The 25088-nt window shown below is 40.7% G+C and overlaps 1 protein-coding gene across 1 annotated transcript in view; it reads left to right on the top strand.

Annotated features, from left to right (window-relative positions):
- itgav (integrin, alpha V) overlaps positions 1 to 25088 on the top strand; it is a 44327-nt gene that overhangs the window by 3592 nt on the left and 15647 nt on the right. Inside the window, exons 2-18 of the mRNA XM_008402283.3 lie at positions 1531 to 1664; positions 8552 to 8640; positions 10949 to 11063; positions 11278 to 11339; positions 12207 to 12255; positions 13603 to 13725; positions 15756 to 15800; positions 16069 to 16112; positions 16877 to 16933; positions 18246 to 18298; positions 19737 to 19812; positions 20846 to 20975; positions 21840 to 21937; positions 23435 to 23528; positions 23626 to 23671; positions 24422 to 24529; positions 24657 to 24712. Coding sequence (XP_008400505.1) covers positions 1531 to 1664; positions 8552 to 8640; positions 10949 to 11063; positions 11278 to 11339; positions 12207 to 12255; positions 13603 to 13725; positions 15756 to 15800; positions 16069 to 16112; positions 16877 to 16933; positions 18246 to 18298; positions 19737 to 19812; positions 20846 to 20975; positions 21840 to 21937; positions 23435 to 23528; positions 23626 to 23671; positions 24422 to 24529; positions 24657 to 24712 — 1379 coding nt within the window. The remainder of the gene's footprint in view (positions 1 to 1530; positions 1665 to 8551; positions 8641 to 10948; positions 11064 to 11277; positions 11340 to 12206; positions 12256 to 13602; positions 13726 to 15755; positions 15801 to 16068; positions 16113 to 16876; positions 16934 to 18245; positions 18299 to 19736; positions 19813 to 20845; positions 20976 to 21839; positions 21938 to 23434; positions 23529 to 23625; positions 23672 to 24421; positions 24530 to 24656; positions 24713 to 25088) is intronic.

Below are 25088 nucleotides of genomic sequence, written 5' to 3'. Positions count from 1 at the left end.
GTTGAGCTTCAATGGTTGGACTCTTACGACATCTCTGTCTGGTTCGTTTTAATCGAACTCCGGTTTGTTTGTCTGTCCGGTTCGTTTTGGGAGGTGTGAACGTGCAACTGAACTCACTCAAGTCATCGCCACTCTACCACTTTGCTTGACAACTGCTATGAGGTTTATGTGCCGCTACGCTGTTGTTGCCTGTTTCAAATATGAAGCTGTTCATTATGTCACTACTTGAGCCCCATTGGCCCCAGTGAGGTTGTTCCAAACCCAAGTCAGTAAGTCGCTAACTAAGGTACTCAAAGATCGGGTTATAAAGGGTTTCCCCCATAAAAGCTGCTAAGCCCGGTGGTAGGGGGCGCTATAGGGCAGCTCACTGTGTTTGTTATAAAATGTACAAACATTTGGAGGAGTACGCGCAGGCATTGTAATTTGAAAATAATAGGGTGAGGCCAAGCAGGTGCAGGAACGGCACATTTCCACGCTGTGTTCAATGGCAAGGGAGTGTTCAATGCGTGTTAAACTATAAACCTAGCTTAATCCATGTTTACTGTTACCGGTGTATAAAAAACACTATTTAAAATAACAAGCCTGGTGGCCTGCCAGGCTTATAATACACTGGGGGAAACCCTGAGTTGTCCTTCTTTCGGAAATCCTTCACAACATGGCCTCTGACCTTTTGGATGTTCACGCCAGAAAAACTATTTGCCACATGATGTCAGTTTTTCTCTCTTAAAATTATTTTTTACTGATTTTATGACTCTGTCCGTGTTGCTAGGTCACTGCTGCCATCTTTCCATCTCAACATTGTGTTAAGACACACCCATGTTTCTATAAAGCACATGCTGATCTAACAGGGGAAGTTAAACTGTCTGAATCCTTCTAGTCAGCGATTTGCTGTTTTCCTGATGTTCTCAGCTGACATCGTAATACTCAGAATCGATACCCTGATAAATCAGTGGCCCGTAAACAAAAACGCCGTCTGACCCGTTAGGTTTTTCCCTCATTGTACGTTGTGATCCACTGGATTGCTTCCTGCAAATAAATCAGCTGCAATTAAAGCAGGCTGCTATGAACAAAGGCCTGCTGTTCTGAACACAGATGAAAACGGTCATCGCTGCAGGCAGCCAAGCGCTCGCTTTATATCGCCAAGCTGCACTTGTATTTACAAGATTTTCAGAAGGGCAATAAATTCAGGAAATAAGAGTAATGCAATAACTCTCACTTTATTTATTTTAGAACCTGAATGACCAGTCGCTGGTTTTCTGCTCGGTTTTTCTGCCTGATATTTGTCTTTTAAAGCAGTTTGACAAACGAGAGATATTACCAGGAGATTGAATGAATAAACGTTGATCTAAGCCAGTCCATATATAGCGCCGTCTGTAATGATCTTTGAAAAACTGAGAGATGACGATGGTCTGGAAGGGCATCTCCCATCCACAACCCGATTCTTGTTTAGAAACCGTTAATGAAACGCCTCTCTTTTTGTCTGTGTTCCTCATCTTGCTGCTACTTGACCGCCTTCCTTGTCCTCCTCAGCTCCGACGTTCTTATCGGAGCGCCCAGAGCCAACACCTCGTCCAGCAGCAGCACCGTGGTGGAGAGGGGAGCCGTGTACAGTTGTCCCTGGAAGAACTCCGCCAGCTGCCAGCAGCTGCTGTTCGACGACAGAGGTAACCAGGAACAAAACGCTCTGACGCACAGCGAGGGCAGAGAGCAGAGAGTGACGTGCTTGTGTTTGTGGGGCATGCAGTCACCGCCATACAGTTACCCTAAATAAAAAAAGGAGTAATGCACTTTTACCATTATCACAATAGCTCCACAAAACATCGTGATGAAACTGTAAGTCCATATCGCCCACCTCTACTGTGTTGGCGTTAGCATTTCAGTTTTAGTCAGGCACAGCTGCAGGAGATGACAAAGTTAACCACAATGAGTTTATTAAGGAGTCTGCTTTATGCTGCACTTCCTGACTCATGGCTAACTGAAAATGGTCTAAATTTGTGGCAGACAGAATGACCCCAGAGTGGCCTGGAAACAAAATGCCGTCTTTACCTGCTAGGTTAGAAAATAAAGCAAGCTGCGGTGAACAAAGGCCTGCTGTCGCCACAAATGAATAACTTTGTGTTTTACAGTGTAATCAATAGGTTAATGAGGGCTGAGCTGGTTATGTTCCTGTTGCCTCGTGTTGGGACACATTCAGGAATGTATTTTAAAGGAGGAATGTAGGCTCATCTGCAGAGGCAAGTCCTCTTCCCCTCTTTTCTACAAGTTGCAACTGTTTCTTTAACTGGGTGTCGTCCCCAACCTTAAAAAGTCTGAAATTCATCTGCTTTAAAATGCCTTAAATTAGTCAGAAAACTTGCAAGTTGGCCTTAAATACGCTAATCAAATGTCTTGAGTTTTGTCTTGTATCCTCCTTGCCTGTAAGTAACCAGGTTGTCTATATTTTAAAACAATGTCAGTGATTTAAACATGTTTTATTCTCCATTATCCATACGTTCTGATTGAAAAATGTATAATCATAAACATTGATTGTTTTCAAGTGGTTACAATTGTCAAAATTGTCCAGTGAAAATTTTTTTCTTGCTGAGTAATAAACTATATTTTGATAAAATAAATAAATTAGGCAAGTTTTTTCATTTAATGTGTGGATCATTGTAGACAAAAACAAGTTTTGCATGTTGTCCTTAAATTTAAGTTAATAAAAGTAAGACATTTAGTTTGCTCATTTTTGTAAGGTCAATTGTCTTCCAGTTCCCTTGCCTAGAAAAATATTGAGTTTATTTTCAGCAATAAGGACAGGATTTGGGTGAAGTTTCTTTGAAAAAGCTCAGAGTATTTAGCTAAGTTTAATAAATGAATTGTGTTATTTTTGAACTGCAAAAAGAAATCACTTAAAGTTTTCTTCTCTGTGACATATCCTTCTGCTCTTACCTTCCTGCTTCAGTCAGAAATGAGAGATATTACTGAAACATGATGTGGCAAATAAATTGATAGAAATCTGTGTCGGATAAAGTCCCACCAGTTACCAGGAGATGGGGAGTGAAGACTGAGGGTGCAGGAGACAGGAAGCCAGTTTTGTGGTTGGTTTATTACTTGCTTATCAGCATCTCTTGGGGTGTGGCAGCATTGCCTCACTCTTAAGGCCTAACTCTGACTATCACGGTCTCTTACAAGTACCATTTCCAAACACATTTTAACCCCAGATGAAACACACAAGCCTGGTATGTTTCCTAATTGCTGTAAGACTCGGTAACAGCTGTTATGCGTGGCCTGAATCATCGGTCCAGATCTGCATATGACTCACTTTGTTTTCCTCCAGGAGATAAAAACAATGGGTACTAAGGAAAACCTTGAAACTTTTTTAGAAAACCAAGGAGAGTGTTTCCATTAACCCAGAAGGCAGAGAAACGGAGAAACGAGCTCCATCTTGCAGAACCTAAAACGTTCCCTCAGAGCAACTTGTGGTGCAATCACCGTCAGGTGTGCCGACTTTCCCAATCACAACGCTTTGATGCATCTCCACCTGACAACCGGAGGTATTGCCATTATGTAGTGGCTTGTATCTGTTTCCATTCCTTCCCTGCTGTCAGAGCAGCAGCTGGCTAAACACTCTGTAGTGCACAAACTTCATTTTAGCTGAATTTTGGCGACGTCGCTCGCACTTTCTAATCACGGTAACTTTGTCCCAGCCCTCTACTTTGCAAAATGCGTTGGGTTGGATCGCATATGGGCCCACGTAAAAACAGCTAACCTATTCCCGTCTGCTTAGCGCTCTGCGTCGGAACAAGAGCTCACATGCAACACTCAGCAGTTTCTTGAAATCAGGTCAGCTCTAAAAGCAGAGAAAACACTGGAAAGCTCCGATAAACAGAGAGAAGCTTTTGGAGCCGCTGGAACACAGAGCAGTTCAGGCCAAGAGGGACGGCTGTGTGTTTGTGGGCTGGGGAGCTATTGTGTGTGTGTGAGTGAGTGCGTGTGTGAGTGTGTAGTTGAGTCTGGTTGGTATTCTGTGGCAGACCTCTGCAAACACTCTAAAAGAGTGCAGCCCTCACCCCCTCCCACTCTATATCCACTAAACAGACACTACGGCCTCGATATTCTACATGCTTGGAATAACTTGTGTGCTAAGTTATGACTGTGTTATTTCAGAGTAACATAGACGAACAAAATAAACACTTGATGTTTGTTTGATCTTGGGTTTCATTGATGATTTCACAATAAAATGCTGCAAAAGTTTAAAAACATGCTGCTGATTTTGAAAAATAAAGTGTTACAGCAGCGCAAACGGGTAAATTAAGACTAGAAATATCTGCATATAATTAACATTGAGTGTATATGTCGATTGAAAATGACAGTAGAAGTAGGATAAGCATTCTGTAGCAATCTACAGTTCTTCATATTACAAATGCAATATTGGTACCAGTTATTGGAGGGCGTTTACCGGATTAGCTATCATTTATTGTGATAAATTAGTTATCCAGATAACAGTTTTGATTTTTTGGTGTCACATTAATTTCCAAAGCTCCCAGAACTGTTCTTTGTGTTGGGATTGATAGCTTTACCATTTTGCTTCCTTTCCACAGGTTTAGCTTTCGATCTCCTCTTCATTCACAGCGTTCTCTTTAGAGACGGAGTCCAGTGGACCCCACAAGGTTTTTTTTTTTTTTTTTACCTTGCTTAAGTGTTGGTTTTTTTAAGTGTTTTTTTTTTTTGTCTGTGTGGTTTCGGGAACTGACGGTCTGACGGGACACCCTTCTCCGCTTCCCCTCTATCTGAATGGGTGAAATCTGCATTTGTCCTCTTGAGCGTTGCACAAAATTGATTTGTATAATATATTAGAATTTGCCCGCGATTGTGTTAATGCGGGCCAGAAATTCACCCAAAAAATAATAATTCAAGGTTTTATGAAGGAAGTAATGACGTTTGACTTTGTTCCCCTCTATCTGGATTACACATCTGTGGGAGTTTAACTCCTGTTTTTTTTTTGGGGGGTTTTTTAACCCTAAAAACTGGATCAGTTGCAAATGTCCACATCTGAACTGGAGTTTAAAAGCTGTAAGTCAGAGATTAATATTGGCTATTCTTATAAAGTCTGTAAGGTTTGATGTCACTTTTCTTTGATTTCCTTTCATAAGCTTACTTTGAAGTTGGCAATAAAAGCAACCATCAATGAAATTAGGCAACTATCGACTTGTTGTGGTTGTTGCGGGGAACTGTGTGGCTCTTTTAAATCAGCGTAACCTTAAATTTCCCTACACTGTAGACATCCAGTGTTCTCCTTGTCAGCCACAGTGTGAGTGGGTTAGGTTTCTTGGCTTCTGAGAGACTTGTTGGAACACCTGTGGAGCATTTGGCCTCATGCGGCGCTCAGTTCCAGGCATGTTATGCCCATAAAAGGTAAATTCATCTTACATGGCCTTATTAAGTGCAAGTTGTGTAGCAGGCTGTTCAAACAGGATGTTTATGTTCTCGCTGCATTCAGGCTGCAGGCCTAATGTTGCAGAAAGATGGATCTAGCAAACATCTGCACTGCTCCAGTGCCTTTAAGAAAAACTGACACTGAGAGGCTGCAGGGCCCAACAGAAACAGTTACTGAGTGGCCTAGTTGGATTGTTTGTTTGTGTGTGTGTGCATGTGTGTGTTTTTCTTACAAAGGAGGTCTTTGTTTTTGATTTGACCTGCATGATTGCTGACCAAAGCTTCACTGGAATGGCAGAATTAACTGGAAGTCATTTGTGTGTGTAAGGATATGTGTGTGTGGCATGTCTCATGTCTCTGACTCATCGGTCGTCTTTTTCACTTTGACCAACTCACCACTGTTCACCACAGTCTTTTGTTTCTTCTGTTTCTTTTAAACTCTCTTTTAGATGTCAGCCATCTGAGGTTAAAATGTGCTTTCCAGCTATTGTGAGCAACATGTAGCTGCAGCTACGCTGAAACAAAAAGATGTAAATATCTCCGACGTAAATCTGTAAAGTTTTCTACTCTGCAATTATGCCGTCTTGTCTGCACGGTAAGATGCGTGCCAAAATTATTCATCCATTAACATATAGCAGCAATTATTTAAAGCATAAAAATTTTAATTTTGTAAAAGAACAATTTTATAAGGAAGATATTTACTCCAAAGTGTTTCCACTTTGAAAAGACTGCATCTAACATTTTACATGATTTTCTACAGCATGTCCTTCTACTGCAACATGTCATTCAACACCAAGATTTTAAATAAACAACCTTTAATTAATGTGAAAAACTAACTAAACATTTTCAACCAAAAGCTCCTAACGTGACGCTCAGGAGCAGCGCGGCAGATGTCACTGTCGGAGAAAAGAGTTGTCCCATCAGACCGTCAGTTCCTGAAACCACACCAAAGAAAAAGACTAAAAAGAAAGAAAACTTGTGGGGGTGGACCACATTCCTTTAGGCCACTGATGGTTTAATTATTAGTAAATGTCTCTAAATGAACATTTTGAAACACTCAGGTCCTTGTTTGGTTAAATAGAAATTCAAGTGTTTCATAATTGAAGTTTAAAACGTTTCAAACTTCATGAGAATCACCCACAATATATGCAAATATTAGAACATTGCAACTATTTTAAATACCGCATACCATATGTTGTCATTTTCTCATGAATTAAGGGAGATATGTTCTTTCCTGAGCCTGAACTGGAACCATGTTGATCATCCTTGAAATCATCAACCATCTCTACAATTATTATGAGCATCACCTGAGCTGGTTTTAGAGTTCTGATGCAATAGGCTAGGGAGGATGTTGGTTGCAGCATTAGCGCTAATGTTACTAGTGTAGCATTATGGTTTTAGAGTCATGTTCCTCTTTCTCAATGGGTTTCTCTCAACTCGTTGGTTTAGGAGGCAAGCACTCAAATGGACAGCAAAAACAGTCTGTTGTCATGGCTACAGGTCTTCTAACATGGTAAATAGTTGACAGCAAACACTTTGCATCATTGGCGAATGATTCATTACCATACGGAGAGATTAGGGGCTCAGGATCTACTGCGTTGCCAAACTGGGGTAAACAAATCCTGTTCAGATTTGTCCGGTTGGCTTAAATGTGATTTAGCTGACACTTTTCTGGTAACAGTTCTGAGAATCAAAGAATTTTTAAAATCCACTTTCCACATAAATGTTTTTATTTAATCAGTCTGGAAAATCCTAAACGTTTCCTCACTTTGTGTCTTGGCTGGCTGGAATATTTTTCTGCTTCCTTCATCTACTCATCTGTTTCCTTTGTGTTAGATTTGTCTGTGATTTATCTCTTTATTTATCTAAGTGACTCAGAGCTAAGTGATGTTTTCGAGCTGTGGTCTCTGAACTCAGCACGGCTTTACTCCTCTGTCTGTGGGCAGAGAGCTGGACAGAACCAGCCGCTGTCGCCTCCATTATCAGCGCTCTGTTCGTACATACAAAGTGTCAGTGTCAAATTTTGGTATGCGTCCCAGTACTTTTCCAGTTCTTGACTTGTTTCCTTACAGCTGCTGTATTGTAACTTTTATAAAAGTATATTTTTAAACATTTAAAAAAAAACTGTAACCATATTGTGTTATGTGGCAGACAATCTGTGAAAAGATCGATCTCCTGCACCTCCTCCCTGCGCTGCTGTTGCCAAGAGGCGGGTCCTAGCGCTGTCAGTCAACCTTGTGAACGCTAATGTGCAAATGAAACAGCTCACCGTTACAAAAAGCCGTTCATCCATTGTCGTCGGAGGCCATGCTAACTAGCTTTAGCATTCACGACAGGCATGATTAACAGCTCTAAGACCCTCTTCCTGCCTCTTATTGTTTTGTTTTTAATCTGATTATGTCTCATGCTATGCTGTCATAACATGGTGACAACTTCAACAAATATGTAAGAAAAATATTTTTTAAAAGTGACGCACTGCAATCCGGTGAGACAAAATCTTCTTATCCGTTTTTATGCCCCAGGTGTCCACAGTTTTACCCATAAATTTCACTAGAGACTCACTAATCAAAGCCCATTTCCAATGACACCTTTTTACACTCCAGGTTTTTAACTAGAAGACTCATCCTGTTTTTTAACACGGATCAGCCTTGCTGGAATACGTTACTCCTTCCTGGTATCTGTTGAAACATCACTGAACGTTTGGGAGCAGAAAGCCCAGGCAGCACGTGTCGCTATGGTGCCCCAGAGACCGTCAGTCTTCAGACCAGCTGTGTCGGTCCTGACCTCCTGACCTTTGCCGCGTGTCTTTTCCCTGCTGTCTTTATATTTTTCCTGTCTGAAGCTCATGAGTCTTCTGAATGAATAACTAAGACGTCCCTGGAGAAAATTATTTTTCCTTTCTGTTTACTTTTTCCAACTCGCTGCCACAGGAAATGATGGACGTTAGGTCTTCATTGTCCAGTAAGAACTGACACACTACTTCTTGGTTACGGTGCATTCACTGATGGGAGAAATGAGCGTATTTTTGATGTTTAGACTACAGTCAGATACCGCTTACCAGCTGATTCTGTGAAAGAACATTATTTTCTGTAATCTAATTTAACAATCATTTCTTGTGTTGTTGTTTTTTTCATAGATGACCGATTTAAAGATGGCAATCAGATCGAGTTTAAGTCCAAGCAGTGGTTTGGTGCCTCAGTGCGTTCTGATGGAGAACACATCCTGGTAAGATCTTAAACACACACATTTGGGTTCAGTTCTCACTAGCTGTGTTCAAATTACAAATGTTACAAAAACTTTCTCAAAAAAACCCAAACAGTTTTGTAATCTCTGTCCCTCCATCAAATAAGAAGGTCAATTTAAATCACAAGTAAAGTTTGTTCGTAGTTTGTTTGTGATTTTTGCCAGCGGTTGTTGATTGTGTGACGCAAAAAAAGTGTTTCCATTGCAGTTTTGCGAAATGAACCCATTTTGATACGGCCAAAAAAGCACTTCATCCTTGCGCTAAAACTTTTTATTGAAAAACAAGTCTTTTATGAAAATGTATTTTCGCAATGTCAGATTGCTGAATTATATGGCCAATGAAAACACAGCTACTGCGGAGCACAGACTGCTCAAACTGGAGATATTAAGTGTTGCCTGGCATTCAGTCGTTTCCATTTTGTGGCCACTTTACGTTGAGGATTAAAATGTGAGGAACATTAATGCCAATGCAATGAGCGCAAGATTTATAACATTGATAGGACAGATGTGCATTCTCTCGAGAAATCCTCTGGATTGGGCGCTGGGCCAAAAATGTCAAAGTTGGGGAAAATTGCCCATAAAGTAATGAGAAATAGATGTAAAAGTCCTCATAGTTTTATTACTTATTAGTTTGTTTTGGCTGAGGGGTGTTGTGTATCAAAAGATGGTTACAGAAATACAAAAGTCCAGGTTGTGGGTGGGTCAGGGGAACTGGAAGCATTGAAACCCCCACCTCCTCTTGAACCTGAACAAAACAAAGGACGGGGTTGTGCAGCAGTAGAAATAAGCAGAACACCTTTTCCATGAAGACGTACAACGTGTAGGAGGTGAGGGAATATAAACCCCGTGGTTCACACCTGGGCAACACATTGGACTGGAGATGAAATGGTAAACACATAAGACTATAGATTAAACACATTCACCTCATCTTCCCATTGCTTTATGCTGCTGTGACACCAAAAATCCCAAAACACTGGGAGGCCTTCTTCCACCTGGAAAGATTCTGAATATTACAGTAGTTAAAGCGAACTGTTCTTGTTTTAAAAGAAAAACAATCTAAGGTGTTTTCAGTTGACTGAAGTTGACTTGGAGCCAACTAATAAAATGTTTTTTTATTTTATTAGTATTTATTAATTATGTATTTTATTAGTCAACTAATAAAATGGTTTTATTGTGAAAAAGAGAATCTGAAACCTAAATCCATTTCATATAACAGCTCAGAAATCTGCAACATTATGTTGTTTCTTCTATTTTCACATGTTTCATCGTTATCTTGCCTAGTGCTTAGGGGTGCACCGATTAATCATTCCCGATTTCCTCAATTTTGGGAGACTGGCCAATAGTTGCATGTGAAACTGATCTTATCCACCTTCACAAAGGTCAGAAAACCAGCCGCTGATCCCTTTCACTCTACCACAAGAAAGGGCTGACAGACGGACCCGTTTACATAGTTACGTCTTCACATACACGGTCAACAATAGTCACCCCACTGTTGTCAATTTGACGACACGCGTGATGTATAAAGGATAAAAGGACTAATTGTTAATACTACAACAACTAGGTAGCAAAGTGCAAGGGTATCACATTTCACAGGTCAAGAAAGGTGCTAATTTAAAAAAAAGAAAAGTTGGCTGGCTATGCTAACTTGGCTAACTTGACTTTGATCATCTTAAACTATAGATGTGCTGTGGAATTTGGTGTGTTTCAGATCAGTTAAAAAAAAGAAGAAAAATGAAATCCACACACCAACTCTGACGGACCATCAGTAGAGCAGGTGTTTAAATCGGCTAATCAGCCACCGCTGTGTTGAGATGATCACTTTCAATAATTGTTAAATACACATTAAGCCTGAAAACATATTTCTTCACCAGATTGAATGGTCTGTCCTCAGAGATGTTGTGAGTCAGTTGCTTTGGGAACGGGTCTGTGTGTAGCGTAGGCAGCACAGAGGACGAGGAAAAGAAAGAATACGAGTGGTTTTGAGCCATTTTTGATGGTTTTTCTACGTTATTCTTTCCTTTGCTGTGGCTCGCTGCAGTAAATTAATAATACCTACATCCCCAGGTTTCACTTTGTTCAAATTGTTCTTCCCGGTAGAACCATTGGTTGGCTACTTCTGAGATTTACAAAGTTGGTATTGGCCAAAATCTGAATCGGCAGGTCAGGCTACTTTTTAAAGTTTGCTGCTCTGTGATTGACCAGAACACAGCAACCGGCGGCGCTCCCTCGGCTAGTGACGGTTTGCTCCGAGTCTGGGTTCTGCACTCAGAACGTGTCCGTTGTGTTTCAGGCCTGCGCTCCCCTCTACCAGTGGTCCACCTTCGGCTTCAGCGAGAGGGAGCCTGTGGGAACATGTTACCTGAAGAAAGGAAACACGGTGGTGGAATACTCCCCCTGCAGATCCAGTACGTTCCTCATTGTTATTGGATGCTCGATTCGAGGTCATCATTTAGCTTAGGCAGGAAATTATATTTCTCCCAGAACTTAACGGCAAATCTTCCAGCTCAAGCTAAAAATAACAACAGAGCATTACTTGGGAGGCCTTCCGGTCCCGGCTTTTATAAATGTGAGATTGGGCTTTGGTGTTTCCACTGTTTTACTTTTTTTTTTTTTTTCCAGATTCCCACACTCCAGAAGGACAGGGTTTCTGCCAGGCTGGCTTCAGCGCAGACTTTGTTAAGGTAGGCAGGCAGCACAAACCCAAACAGATCATCATTTAAATATTTATGGAGTTAGTTTTAAACAGTTTTTATTATGCGACATCGACCTGTGAGGCTGATTCATGCAGTAAACTGTAAATGTACTGAGCTTGTGTAGTGTGTGTGAAGTCAGATCATCACTCATGGTGCTTATATCCTGGAGCCGCTCAGTTCCACTTTTGATTTCTGCTGCCTGCTGCAGTGCTGCTAGAGTTTAATGACTAATTGGAGAAAATCATAAAACTCTTAAGTAAACATGTCTGGATTTCTAGGTCTTTTTATTTACTGTAAATCGATCATTATGTGTTCGAACTGAGATCTCTAGCAATATTATTATTATTATAGAAATTAACACAATTTTGCATTTAATTTGAACAACAAAACAAAGTATAGTCAATACAATTAGAAATAAATGCATCAAATAGATATAAATTCGTGCTAAAGGTGAAATGAAATGGCATGTTCAATTACATTGAGGAACATTTTGGATTATGTAATCTTAATTATGAAAAAAATAACAGAAAAGCCTCAGCAAAAAGACTGGGGTTCAAAACAACCATTTTATTATTATGATTTTTCTGCTGTTCATGGTGTTAAAAATCTTTGTTTACACTAATATATGTTTTGTAGGCAGCATCAGCGTCAACAATAGTTCTTGTTTGAAAAGTCAAAATAAAGACTATTTTATTCCTGCAATACATGTTTGTTTTTATTTTATCCTTTGAAAACAGGAGGTCTTTGATTCTCCCTCCATCACAGGAGTATAAACATGTCCTGATGTTTATGAAGCTAAAAAGTAAAGTGAAAGTAATACTGAATTTATTTTTTTTTTTCTGTTTGTGGCTTCAGAAAAGTAACAGAGTTGTGGTGGGAGGACCGGGCAGCTTCTACTGGCAGGGTGAGTGTTCAGGGTTCAGAGCTGGATACATTACTTTCATTCTTATTCTGTCTTTTTTTTTTGTATCTGGGTGCAGACATCACCTCCAGGATTTCTTGTTTGTGCTCTCAAGGTTTCCTCTGGATGGTTATTCTGATACACATTAGACCTTGATATAGTCAGAATAAGTCTGAGCTTTAGTCTCTATTATCAGAGTGTTTTGGCCAAGACATGTAAGAGATACAAAGCAGTAATTAATGACAACAAAAGCATTCAGTCCCAAAAGATGCACCCATCACAACAGAATGTTAACATAAATAGTATCTGTTTTATATTTTCCTTCTACTTTTTGTTTCATTTGTGCATGTAATGATTTACAGTTGCTGGCAGGTGGATCTTATTATATTTGGACAGAGCTGAGCCGCCCTCTCTGCTCCCATCTGTTTCCTGCCTTTAAATGACACTAAGCTGCTCCCAGGCCTCGAACGTTTTAATCCTTTTTTTAAATAAATAGTGTCACGTCTAGCTGAAGCAGACCGTCTCAAATATGTCAGAGATCCACAGAGAGCTGATAGACTGGATGAATAAACTCCCACGTTTCCTTAAGCAAGAGAGTAAAGATTTGTCCACCTGTCTTACGGCTGAAACAAAATCCCACAGTGGAGCTGAGCTGCATTGTTGAGTCAGAAACTCTTTTTTCCAACGTTGATCCACGTGTTTTACAGACGCACTCACTCGGTATCGAGCCCAGAAAGCTGTTCTGGATGTGAGCAGTTGAGTATAAATCTGACTCTGTGCCTCGTCTCACACTGGACAGCGGCTTGCGTCATCGCCGCCTTAAGAGTTTAATGAGGAGGTGAGGTTCAGGTGGGCCGAGTGGCAGACGATGTGTCCACGGCGGCGGATGGTTGTAATCCCCGTCAGCCGGTCTGACCTCAGAGGGCGTGATGGCGGCTGCATCCTGAACGCTGACTCAGGAGCTTGCATGTTTTCTGGCTGCGTGGAGCGGCTCCTCCTTGGCTGTGTTCTCCTAATTATTGTTTCCTGTTGAGTCAACACACACACACACACACACACACACACACACACACACACACACACACACACACAGCTCTGTTTCTGATTAGACGGCTATTAGCATCTTGTCCTTGTGGCTGCTTTAATAATGTTGGTTTTTTTTCTACACCCAAAGTACTCTTTAAAATGAGGAAAGAAAAAACATTCACTTGTTTCTCTCTTATTTCTCTCTCTGTACATTTCTCCTTCCTAACTTTATGGTTTAGATTTTCTTTTCCAGTTTTGTACTTTTCAGATTGCGGGATCCTGAGTCTCGATTTGTTCCTCATCGTTCTCTTCTTCTCTCCTCAGGCCAGTTGATTTCAGACGACGTCGACGAGATTTTGAAACGCTTAAACAACGACTATGTCACGCAGTACGGGAACACGCGTTTCACCAAATCAGCCGGTGCCCAGTATGACGATAGCTACCTCGGTATTCACTCACACACACACACACACACACACACACACACACACACGCCTGATTAAGACGCTCCATGCTGCCAAAGGTTTTCGCTCAATTATCAGATTCAGGTGTTCCAATCACTACTACGGCCGCAGGTGTTTAAAATCAAGCAGGTATCTTGCAGAGGAGTTGTGATTGGCTCAAGGGCAGTTGCATAAAGAGTGGGTTTCCATGGCGATCCGCTTCAATCCAAGTCTTACATCACCAAGTGCAATGCAAGGTTTCAGATGCAGTGCTGTAAAGCACACCTTTAGCAAAACTCAGAGCAGTAATTAAGCCAAAACTGTACAAATCTATTGCCTTTAAAATGATAATAAAACAAACATTCTCCATAAATGTTTTTTGCCTTCAGGCTGTTGGCTCCCAATTCAAATTTTGTAAAATCAATTTCTTATTAAGCGACTTTTGCTACCCATAATTCTTAATCATTTAATCTAAAAAATAATTAACAGACCACTGCTTGAGGCTAAATCTAGGTAAGTCAAGCTTTTCACATGCTGATGTTGGAAGTATGTTTTTTTAGCTGTAGATCCATCCTTTGCTACAGATGATCAAACTTGTGCTAAAGGAATGCTGTGTTACTGCATTTTAGGCAGTAAAATGTTTATTTTACTATTTAACAACCAAAGTATTTTTTTATTTGCATTACTTAATTCATTTCTAATATTGTGTAGAAAAAAGACTTAAATGGCTAAATGAAAAATATGCAAAACGTGTCGAGTTTTTTATTCGATTAATCGATAAATCGCCGCAATAATCAATCGATCCAGCAGATGCGTCTGGGTTTGACCGTTTCCAGGGTAACAGCATTTTCTTGCTTGTATCTATGAAGTGTATAGTTTGGTCGGAGGTCTCGGCTCATTGGTTCCAGTGAAAATAACTCCTAATGGTTCAGCACACCACAACTTTTATGAACAACTTCCTACCTCCATCTTTGTGGGAACAGTTTGGAACTCAGCCGCTTGCTGTTCCAACTAGGGCTGAAACGATTCCTCGAGGGATTCGAGTACCTCGATTATTAAAATTCCTCGAGGAAAATTGACCTGCCTCGAAGCTTCGTTAATTTATGTTTTATCATTTAGCGCACCGTGTTTCAGCCGGAACATTATTTGCGTTGCGCGAGGCTCTGACTTCCGCCTCTGAGTTGTTGACGGAAGCTACGTGTTAGCGGCATAACGTCCAATCTTCAAGTTCGCCCCGCGGGAATTTTACTGATTGGTGATAATTCCGGGTTTTCATCGTTTTTGTGGGACCAATAAACATCCTTAAAATGACCGGCGCGATGCCGGGAGTTCGGCAGCCTTTCTGCTCCGGAGCTGCTGGTTGAACGGCGGGAAGAAGCTGAGGAGGATTTATACAGGTGAGCGGAGAGACTGAACACGGCAGCAGCTGAGGGTGGATGCTTACAGGGTAAGAGCAGCTTTACGGACGAACCGCACAATAAACTTATATCGTCCCGGTCTGAACAAACGGGAGGCGGAACATGGCGGGTAGATGAGTTTCTGAACGGAGGAGCCGTAAATATCCTGTATTGCTCCCCCGGTCTACAAAAAAATAACTGGTAGGGAAGCTCAAATGTGGAAAAAATAGACTGATGTTGATATCCGATAGTAACACTGGTGTTATGGAAGATTTACCAATATTTTATTTCATAATTGTTTTTATCCGATTACTCAATTAATCGTAAGAAAAATCTATAGATTACTCGATTACTAAAATAATCGTTTACAACAGCCCTCGTTCCAACATGACCGCTTGTACCAGAACACAAGACAAGGCCCTTAAATATGTGGATTAGCAAGCTTGATGTAGGAAAACTTGACTTTTCTGGAGGCCTAGAAAAATGGTGGCTGAATACTTTGAGGTATTTACTGAGGGTTTTGAAGTGATTTCTTTTGTAATTTCTGCCACATTACTGTAAACACCATGACTTGAAACCTAGAAGATCACAGGATCTGGATCTTTCCTGAGCGATTTCATGTCTCTCTGTCGAACAGGATACTCTGTGACGGTCGGGGATTTCAACGAGGATGGGAAGGAAGGTATGTCCGCGCTGACTCCAACAGTACCAACACTTTTTTGAGGATGCATCTGTTTATTTAGGTTTTTTCCCTCCTCATAAAACTCAATGAACTGAAAACTGTTTACAAAAAGACATGAAGAGCTGAAACTGGGATAAGTTTGCTAGTTGTTTGAAATGGAAGTCAATTCGATGTAGAATGTGAGTAATAAACAGAGACTCTTAAAAACAACAAATGTCTCTGGATTCTCCACTTGGATCTCATCTGTTCTCTTTTCTGTCCTCAACAGATTATGTGACTGGAGTACCGAGGGGGGACAAGGCTCTGGGTTATGTAAGTGTCACTTGTTGTATTTAAGCTTCTGTCGTCTATCTGTGATGTCAGACACTAACTTTTTTCTGAATTCTAGATAAATTGCATAGCGATTTAACAACGACTTGTTTTTATGCTATGCTACATCCTCAAATACCATCACTGCCATTTCCCAGTTCCTGTTTCTACTTCTGATTGCACAATGTGTCTCGTCTTCTTGAAAGAAACGAGAAGTGTTTTTTGGTATTTTAAATTGCTCTTAAAGCTGCAGTACGTAGCTTTTTTTACCTTTTTCTTTTCTTACATATTAATTGAAACTATCACCATGTTGTTTGGTATGACACAGATAATCTGTGAAAAGGTCGAGGTCCTCCATCTTCTCCCGGTGCTGACTAGAAACAACCAATCAGAGCCAGGAGGCGGGTCGTGTGTGGTGCTATTTTCACTTCCTCTCTTGCTCTCCGCTTCAGCTAGCATAGCCTGTCATGACTGCTAAGGCTAGCTAGCATAGCCTCAGGTTGTTTTTGGTGCATTTCTTCAGACGGCCATAGCATCTCAGGGAAGAGATGGAGGAGATCGATCTTTTCACAGATTATCTGTCTCGTAGCAAATGTGTGAAAAAACATACATTTTAATAAAAGCCACAAACTGCAGCTTTAAACTCATTTAAATATGTATTACATTAAATGTTACTGTCATTTTAAAAAGGTTCAGTTAGCAGACTAATTGATCCGATCTCGATGCGCCCGGTGTGATTCTTGTCATGCTCTGCGTTGCTGCTTCAGGTGAACATCTTCAATGGAGCCAACATGGAGTCCATGATTAACTTCACCGGCTCGCAGGTAAGCTTCGGTAAATGTCACAAACGCAGGCGGCAAGTTCTGGCTGCGTGGATGTGTCATTTCCCATGATGTTTCTGGCTCAGCACCGTCTAGAACGAGTGTGGAAAACAAACCGTCTCCTCTCATAAAGTCGCTGCTCTGCGAACCAACAGTAATTAACCTAAATGCGGCGCAGAAGAAACAGTCATTTCGTTTTGGCACATAATTGTCCGACAGAATGAATGAAATTACATGTTTAATGCTGTTAAGATCAGCTTCTCTGCAAATGAGTTATGGCCGCACGGGCAAGAGGCAGGGAAGGGTGTCGAATTAAAATAGTTCTGTGGCATCTAGATAAACTTTCAACCTGTATTCAGTTTGTGGTGAACCGTTGGATAATGTCAGCAGAAACGGCCGTATTGTTACGTGGCTGCTGAGGAGGAGAAGCTCTGCTGCTCCGCTGACAGACTAACTGTATTTCTTTCTGTCCACATGATGGAGAAACGTCTCCTCTTAACAGTCAGGCAGCTGATTTTACAACCTACATAAACTCCGTGTGCAGACCTGTCGCAGAAACGGATTTTATAGGCTGATAAACTGTTCCAGAAGTTATTACGATAATTTATGTTGTTGTTTTGAGACCATCTTCAAGTGATATGATGGTAATTGCATAAAAATGCAAGAACACATTCAAGAATCCATAAACTTTAAATTCTAATTAACATTTAACACCAGAACAGGAAGACATTTTAAATATCAAAAGACAAAAACGACAAATAAGATGAATTATGGGGTCAAAAAAAGGTATAGTTGAGACCAAAGCACCAGATTGATGAGTTTTTTTTTCCAAGGTTTTAGTAGAAAAAGAGACGGAAAAGAAAAATAACTCTTGCTCGTTTTAATTCATCATGCAATTAACTGATTTATTGTTTATTTCTAAGTTTCTGATGCTCTCCTGTTACAGCCTCATACTTCATGTGCCTCCAGCACCTAAAATGTGGGAAATAATCAATTTGCTTAAAACCCCTCTGGTCGTTCTGGGTCGTGTTGACGCTGAATGAACTCTACATGCTGGCGGCGGAGGGGAGCGGGTTGAAAGGACGGGAAGAGGAGATCGTCATCATCAGCAGGGCTAATAACAGACTTCCTCTTCTTGTTCCTAAATAACCCAACGACCTTTGTCGTGTCGTCTCTCTCTGAGCATCTTGTTTACGTCTGCGTCTCGTTGACTTCTGTTCTTTATCGCCGCTCATGCTCTCGTAGAGAGCTCTCCAACCTTTTTCCCAGTTTCCAGGTCACCTTTCCTACCTCCTCTTCTCTCTCTCTCGTGCAGATGGCTGCCTACTTTGGATACTCAGTGGCTGCCTCTGATGTTAACAGCGATGGGTAGGTGTGGTTTTTCCTGCCTTGTCCTCTTAACAGCTGACATTTCCTGGCTGCGGTTCTAAAATCCATTGTAAGGCTTAATGAAGCACACGTGTAAACCCCACGCCACCTCCTGCCTTGGCGGTGTTTAAGTGGAACCAGGCGCACGCTCGGCGTTCAGGTGACATCATTAAACGCAGAGGTCACATTTGAAGTGTTTATGGCTCTGCTTACTTAGAAGCTGTGACAAGAATTGATTCGTTTACTCAGAAATGAGCTGCGCTACATCTGAAAAGAGCAACCCACCACATTTATTGACACCTGTGGCAAACACTTCTACACCAATGACTTCCTGTTTCCTTTGTGATCAGACACGTCTTTTAGATGCTCTTCAGAGATGGAATATCAAGCTGAAATGCCACCATGTAAAGCAGATGTATGCTGATGTCCATACATCTGGTACTCACCTAGATGTATGAAATGTCGTGACATGTTAAGTTAACCTTTACTCCACGGGTAAAAACAACTGGTTGCTTTTGGTTTTCTGAAAAATATTAAAACGTGACATTAGCTGCATTACAAATGTGCTCAAATCTTTGTCTATATTCTAATGTCAGAAACACAATTTCACAATTGCGATGCTTTCGTTAGATATTAAATAAAATTAAAATCACACGTGAATAAGCTTGTTCACGCGATAAGTCATTAAAAATTATGGTGACGGCGGATGTAAACGGTCAGGTGAAATTATATTCATATCCCAGCCGTGGCTGAAGTTTTTGTTTACGTATTCAGGCACCGGAGCGACAAGCCGCTGTTACGTGAGAGCGGATGTGTATGCGGTGGACTGCAGCCGGTGATTTTACAGAGGATTCAACACTTTGGAATGACATAACCTTTTCTGAACTGTGACACACCATAGTTGTCTTAGACAGGAAGACGACTACTTCCTGTTGTTGTCTTTGTCGTTTCTACCAGTAGTAACATCCGGTTGTTGATCACATCACTCATGAGGCGAAAAAAGTCTTTCTGTTCCAGTTTAGCAAAATACTTCTATGCGGCTAAAACAAAACCACCTTATACTAGTGCAAAAACCTTGAAAAACGTAAGTTTCCTCTAAATTGCTGTGTTTCTATTAAGCAAATTTATTTTTGTAATTTCAATTTTCTCAATTCTGTGGTTTACGGAAACGCAGTTCGTGTCCGATGGAGGAGAGTCTCTTGATTCTCCCCTAATCAGAGCAATCGCAGAACATGAGTAACAAACAAAGCTGGGAGAGAGAGGACACGTTTATCTTGTCTGCCATTGCTGATTTGCAACCCGTACTCCTAGCTAAAGAGCGCTAATAAACCTTTAGAGAGTGTCGTGTTCTAAGGATGTTTTATTTCAGTGAGTTTTACAGTGAGGTGAGGATCAGATGAGACGGTCGGTTCTTATTTTCATGTCGTCTGGGTTTCAGGTTTGTGGACGTGTTGATCGGAGCTCCGCTCTTCATGGACCGAGGCACGGATGGGAAACTGAGGGAGGTGGGACAGGTAGGAAACACATACACACCTACACGCACATACACACCTACACACACACACCATTCACTGAATGTGCACACGTAGCAGAGCAGCTGGAGATCAAGATGAATCTCTGTCAACACACCAGATGTTTTTTCCACACCAGTAGAAAATAAGAAGTAAACAAAAAGATTTTAAAAAAAACCCTGAATACTTGCGCTGTCATGACGACACAGATGAGTAAAAACATTTCACATGTGACGGTTCACCTCTAAAACTGTTTTGCTACATATTTCAGTCGAGGTCATTCTCTGAATATGTCCAGATTGAATTGTTTTTGTCATATTCTGCATAAAATGCTCTTAAGCTATTAACTGATAAACCCGACGTTAAAACATGTTTTCTTTTGAAATACGACAACTGGAATAATAAAATGGCAATGGGAATAATCTATCATTTAAATTAAATGTATTCATTTATTCAGAAATAATTAAATTCTATTATAGATTTTGTTTAAAGGTTTTGTCTAAATACTATATAAACTATAAAACTTTTTTTTTAACCCAAGGTTTGTCAGACTGTGAGAACCTTCAGCTGACTCTTGGTTAATTTGTTCTCCCTACAGTCTAATTCACACGTATTTTTGGTATTTTGATGAAGGAGTTCATTTAAGAGGCTCCCCAAAGAATCAACATGTTGCTTTGAAGTATTTGGATTAATTTCTGCTTATCCGTTTTGAATAAAAACACTTGGATCATGCTGAACATTTGTGTTTCATCCCTGGTCATCATTGGTCTATTAAAGGCTGAAAGAATATTTATGTCCAGACTTTCCAAAAAAAAAAACCCAAAAACAGAAAAAAACAGAACCCATTTAGTCTCATCTGCTTTTATGCCTTAGTTCACAATTTAACCTGATTCCCTTTTAATAATTTGGTTTGTGGTTTAAGATTTCTTTCTTTTAAATTTATAATTGAAAATGTGTCCAACATTTCAGTTGTCCTTTTCGAGGAACACACATAGAGATGCATCTACTTTTGTCTTAACGGCTGCGTGTCCTCCAGGTGTCCGTTTACCTGAGCCGAGGCGGCTTCTCCTTTCAGCCGCCGCAGCTGCTGACCGGAACTGAGGTTTACGCCAGATACGGCTCGGCCATCGCAGCGCTGGGGGACCTGGACAGGGACGGGTACAAAGGTCAGACCCTGAGGCATCATTTCTGTTGCTTCACTAAAACCAGATTTTACTGAAAGCGTATGGAGAAAATTCATCTGGAAAACTAGATTTTCATCCGTGGACATTTTAATCAGATTTTTTAGTTTTATTTTTGTAACACACAAATGTTCCGGCTGGAACATTTGTGTTCGAATGTTTCTGGTACTTCTGCAAGCGACGTCCACAAACAATGATGGACGACGAAGCCGCTTCTATCGGCTCGCTGTGGTGTCGTTTCTCCTTTAAAAATCAATCTGATTGGACCCTGGAAAAGACCTGTGCTGTGCTAACGGAGTTAGCCTGTCAGTGAAGCTATTCAAGCCTAAACTAGCATCTCAATGCTTGACTTGTAGCAGTTAGCACAGACGACCCCAATGCTACGTTTTGAAGTAACTTTTCAAAGACGTTCCATGAATGAAGGGGGAAACACTGGAAAAGCTAAATGAGTGTAACAAGACTTTGTACTAATTTGAATAACATATTAAAAACAACAAATATTTTGTCCTTTAGTACATGTGAATATTTATCTAGTAATTTAGCAGAAACATTTGTTTTTGAATTGGATTTACGTCAACATATGGTTTTCGATTGAAATGTGATTAATTACTTACAGACCCTGCATCTCTACAATATTTTATTGTAATTGTTCAAGGAACATTTCAATAAAAAACTAGAAACTGATTTTAATTTGGACCCTAAAACCAGGTTTTGCACCTCAAACAGCTGAAAACTCCTCTGACCATTCTCACTGAAACGATCCAGTAAACATAATAATGGCTCTGCAGTCGTCCGTTTCCATGACGCTTCGTGTTGAGCAGACTCTGACCCCGGTGTCTCCCTCCTCAGATGTGGCCATCTCTGCCCCCTACGGAGGCCCGGACCACAACGGCCTGGTCTACATCCACAACGGCCACGCCTCGGGGATCGACTCCACAGCCTCTCAGGTAAACTTCAACCGTCGGCATGAGGAGCCCCGACACGAAACGAGGGTCAAAGGTGACCTGCTGCCGTCACAGTTTGATCAGCGCGTTTCTGTCGTAACATCAAATTAGCTACGGACCTTCACAATAAGAGCCTTAACAATGAATTGATTAGTATTATCCTCTCTTGGTTTATTGCTATGTCCACTTTAGTTTCTTTCCTGTTGCTACATTTATTTTATAGTTTATTGACCACCAGTAATCTTCACTCATCACCTACTGCGACGCCTAATCATCATGTGTTTCACATCATGTGTTGATTTTTCACTGTTCAGCGTCGGATTCTCTGTTTTTATGCCATAATTCACATCTAGTTCGTTGCTCCGTTTTATGTCCCGCTTCTCCTGTTTCAGAGTTTTGCGCAATGTGAACGTCTTTTTTTTAAGCCCCTAAGGTGCAGGGCGGTCGGGAAACGTATCCATGGGGAAAAGGTAGACTGACAACCTCTTAAAACAACGGAAACAATTTCTGCATTTGATTATTGAAATTTTAAAGTGCTGTGTTGTTCTATCGCCTCCGTTTCATACCGGACCACTTACAGCGCCGGTGTATAAAATGAATGATCTCTATCGTGGCATCACCCATGGAGGGATTTCTTTATTTTTTTATTTAAATGGGCTCATTTTTCAGAGGGATACAAAGTGAGGGTATCGTGATTTTAGTAATTACATGCTTATTAAAGCGATTTTTTGTTGTCCTTCCATGGTAGCGGGCAGCTTTCAAACGGAAATAAAGCACTTTTTAATATAAGTTGCTGCTATGACATGATCACAGAACTGCCAAAACATATGTAGCCTACATAAATACCAGACAAAGTGAATCATAGCAACGTCATCAGCCAGTGTAATGCTGAACTGATGCGGTGAAGCTACCAGTAGAAGGAGAACGGAGAAGAAGTTAACAGAAGCTACAAACACTGAATAGTAGAAGAGCTGCCATCGATACAGTTGCAGCCAAGCATGATTTAATGTTACACAATACAGTTTTACCAAGTTGCTCAAAGTCTAAACTAGCATTGTTGTGCATTTAAGGTGTAAAGTTTACCTTCGACCAAACGCCCCCCAAAGGCATCCCAGCGCCCCCCTTTTGTAAAAATGTCCGCCAGCGCCCCCTGGCATCCTCTGAACGCGCCCTGGGGGGCGGTACCGCCCACGTTGAGAACCGCTTGGCTAACAGCATAGACGAAAAAATATTCAAGCCCTAAATATTGATTAAAAACTTTTTTTTCACCACTAATGCTCCAGAAAATGCTCAGAAATGGTCCGGCGTGTTTTAGTGTTCAGTTTGAAATCAGCTGACTTAACACCCAGGTTTGGTTTTGGATCTCCATTTTTACCTCCTTCCAATGTTGTTGTCACATTTATTTTAATTGAACAAAATAAAAAAAATTAAACAAATGTATAAAAATTCAAGATCCACAAAACACGCCTCTTAATTCCTCCCGTCTTCTCTCCCCCTCAGGTCCTGCAGGGTAAATGGGCGTCCAGCTACATGCCTGCTAGCTTCGGCTATTCCATGACAGGAAGTACGGACATAGACCAGAATGGATATCCAGGTAAACTTTACTCACACCAACTTTTTTACAAACAGACTCATTAAGGCTTTTTAACACTCTGCTGGGAGTAAAACTGAACTGCGGTTGTGTCCAACAGATTTGGTGGTTGGAGCGTTTGGAGCGGACAAAGCTGTTTTATACAGGTAAACCCATCTAAATCTCATGTTCTGGTGTGTGTGTGTGGGGTACATATATATGTGTGTGTGTGTGTGTGATCCCCTGCTGATGCCTCTGATTGAAAGGGAGAAGTTTAATGAGCGAGGCCACCTCTGATATCAAAGAGCTACTGTTTTTCATTCACTTCACTCCTACTGGCTTTATAGAAGCTACGAGTACAGAGGAGCGTCACATGACGCTTCATGTTGGAACACATTTACGCTTCTTAATCCAGGCAAAACACTTTCAGAGCACAAACTAAGTTAATCTATTCAATCACTTTATGTCTTAATCGTACGTAGTGGACATCCTATAAACGTTTGGACTTTTAGTTTTATTGTGATATTTTGTGATAATATTGTGATAGCGATGTGACGACTTATTAAAGTTTTAGGTGACTGTATTGTTGTGTGTCCCACAAACACAAATGCTGCAAACATTCCAGTTTGTCAAATATTTCTTTAGGATAAAAGTCACATGAAAAGTGATTTGTATCACAGATAAGCTGCTCCCTTAAGCGCATTTAGTCATATTTTCACATAAATTAATATTTCTTTATGCTTTTATTGAACAGACAGTGGAGACAAATGGTAAAACTAACAATCCTGACAGTTTTGAACATAATTGACTGTAATGTATCGTGACCAGGATAAATCTGGATTCTTATCGTACAAAGAAATTTATCGCGATAAACGATGCGATAAATGCCAACCTTCCTTTGTGTTTCTGTGCATCAGAGCTCGTCCAGTCATCAGTGTGAACGCCACGTTGGACATAAACCCCCAGATCATCAACCCAGAGGAGAAGAGCTGCACCATCCCTCAAACCAACACGCAGGTGTCATGGTGAGCGAACGCACCTCGAATGAATCGTCCATTTTTAATGATTTTAAGCAAACCCTTAGCTTTATTCTGAGCCGACTCCTGTCAAAGTGTCTGACTTTCACTGAGGTTAGTTTGTTTTGCTTCACAGTTTTAAAGTGAAGTACTGTCTGGCAGCCGGCGGCTTTGGAGCTCCATCCTCTCTGAGTGAGTGAAACAGCTGCAGCCATTTGTGGTTACAGTCAATAACGTAAGACGATGGGTCAAGTGTTTCACAAATTCAAAAGGGAAAGCCGTGCTTTTCATGTTGTTCCTAGTATTATTTTACAATGTGAGAGTATTGCTTACAGCTAGTGAAAACATGGAATTCAGTTTCGACTGCATTATTACACCAGACCAAACACACTTCAGACACTTTAACACAGAATGTTCTGTGTAGATCGTCAAAATTTGGTTTCCAAATTTTTAAGCCATGTTTCCATCAATGTTCTTTTTAAGAAAGTTTTTAAGTACGGCTTTGGAAAAGGTTAATGGAAAAAAGTTTTATTCTTGCTTGAGGTAGCTTTTGACTTTCCTAAAAATA

The sequence above is a fragment of the Poecilia reticulata genome, chromosome 2 (assembly GCF_904066995.2).
Source record: "Poecilia reticulata chromosome 2, P_reticulata-male-v2, whole genome shotgun sequence".
Classification (NCBI taxonomy): domain Eukaryota; kingdom Metazoa; phylum Chordata; class Actinopteri; order Cyprinodontiformes; family Poeciliidae; genus Poecilia; species Poecilia reticulata.
The sequence above is the reverse complement of the archived record's forward strand: the minus strand, read 5'-3'. Positions and strand labels throughout refer to the sequence as shown.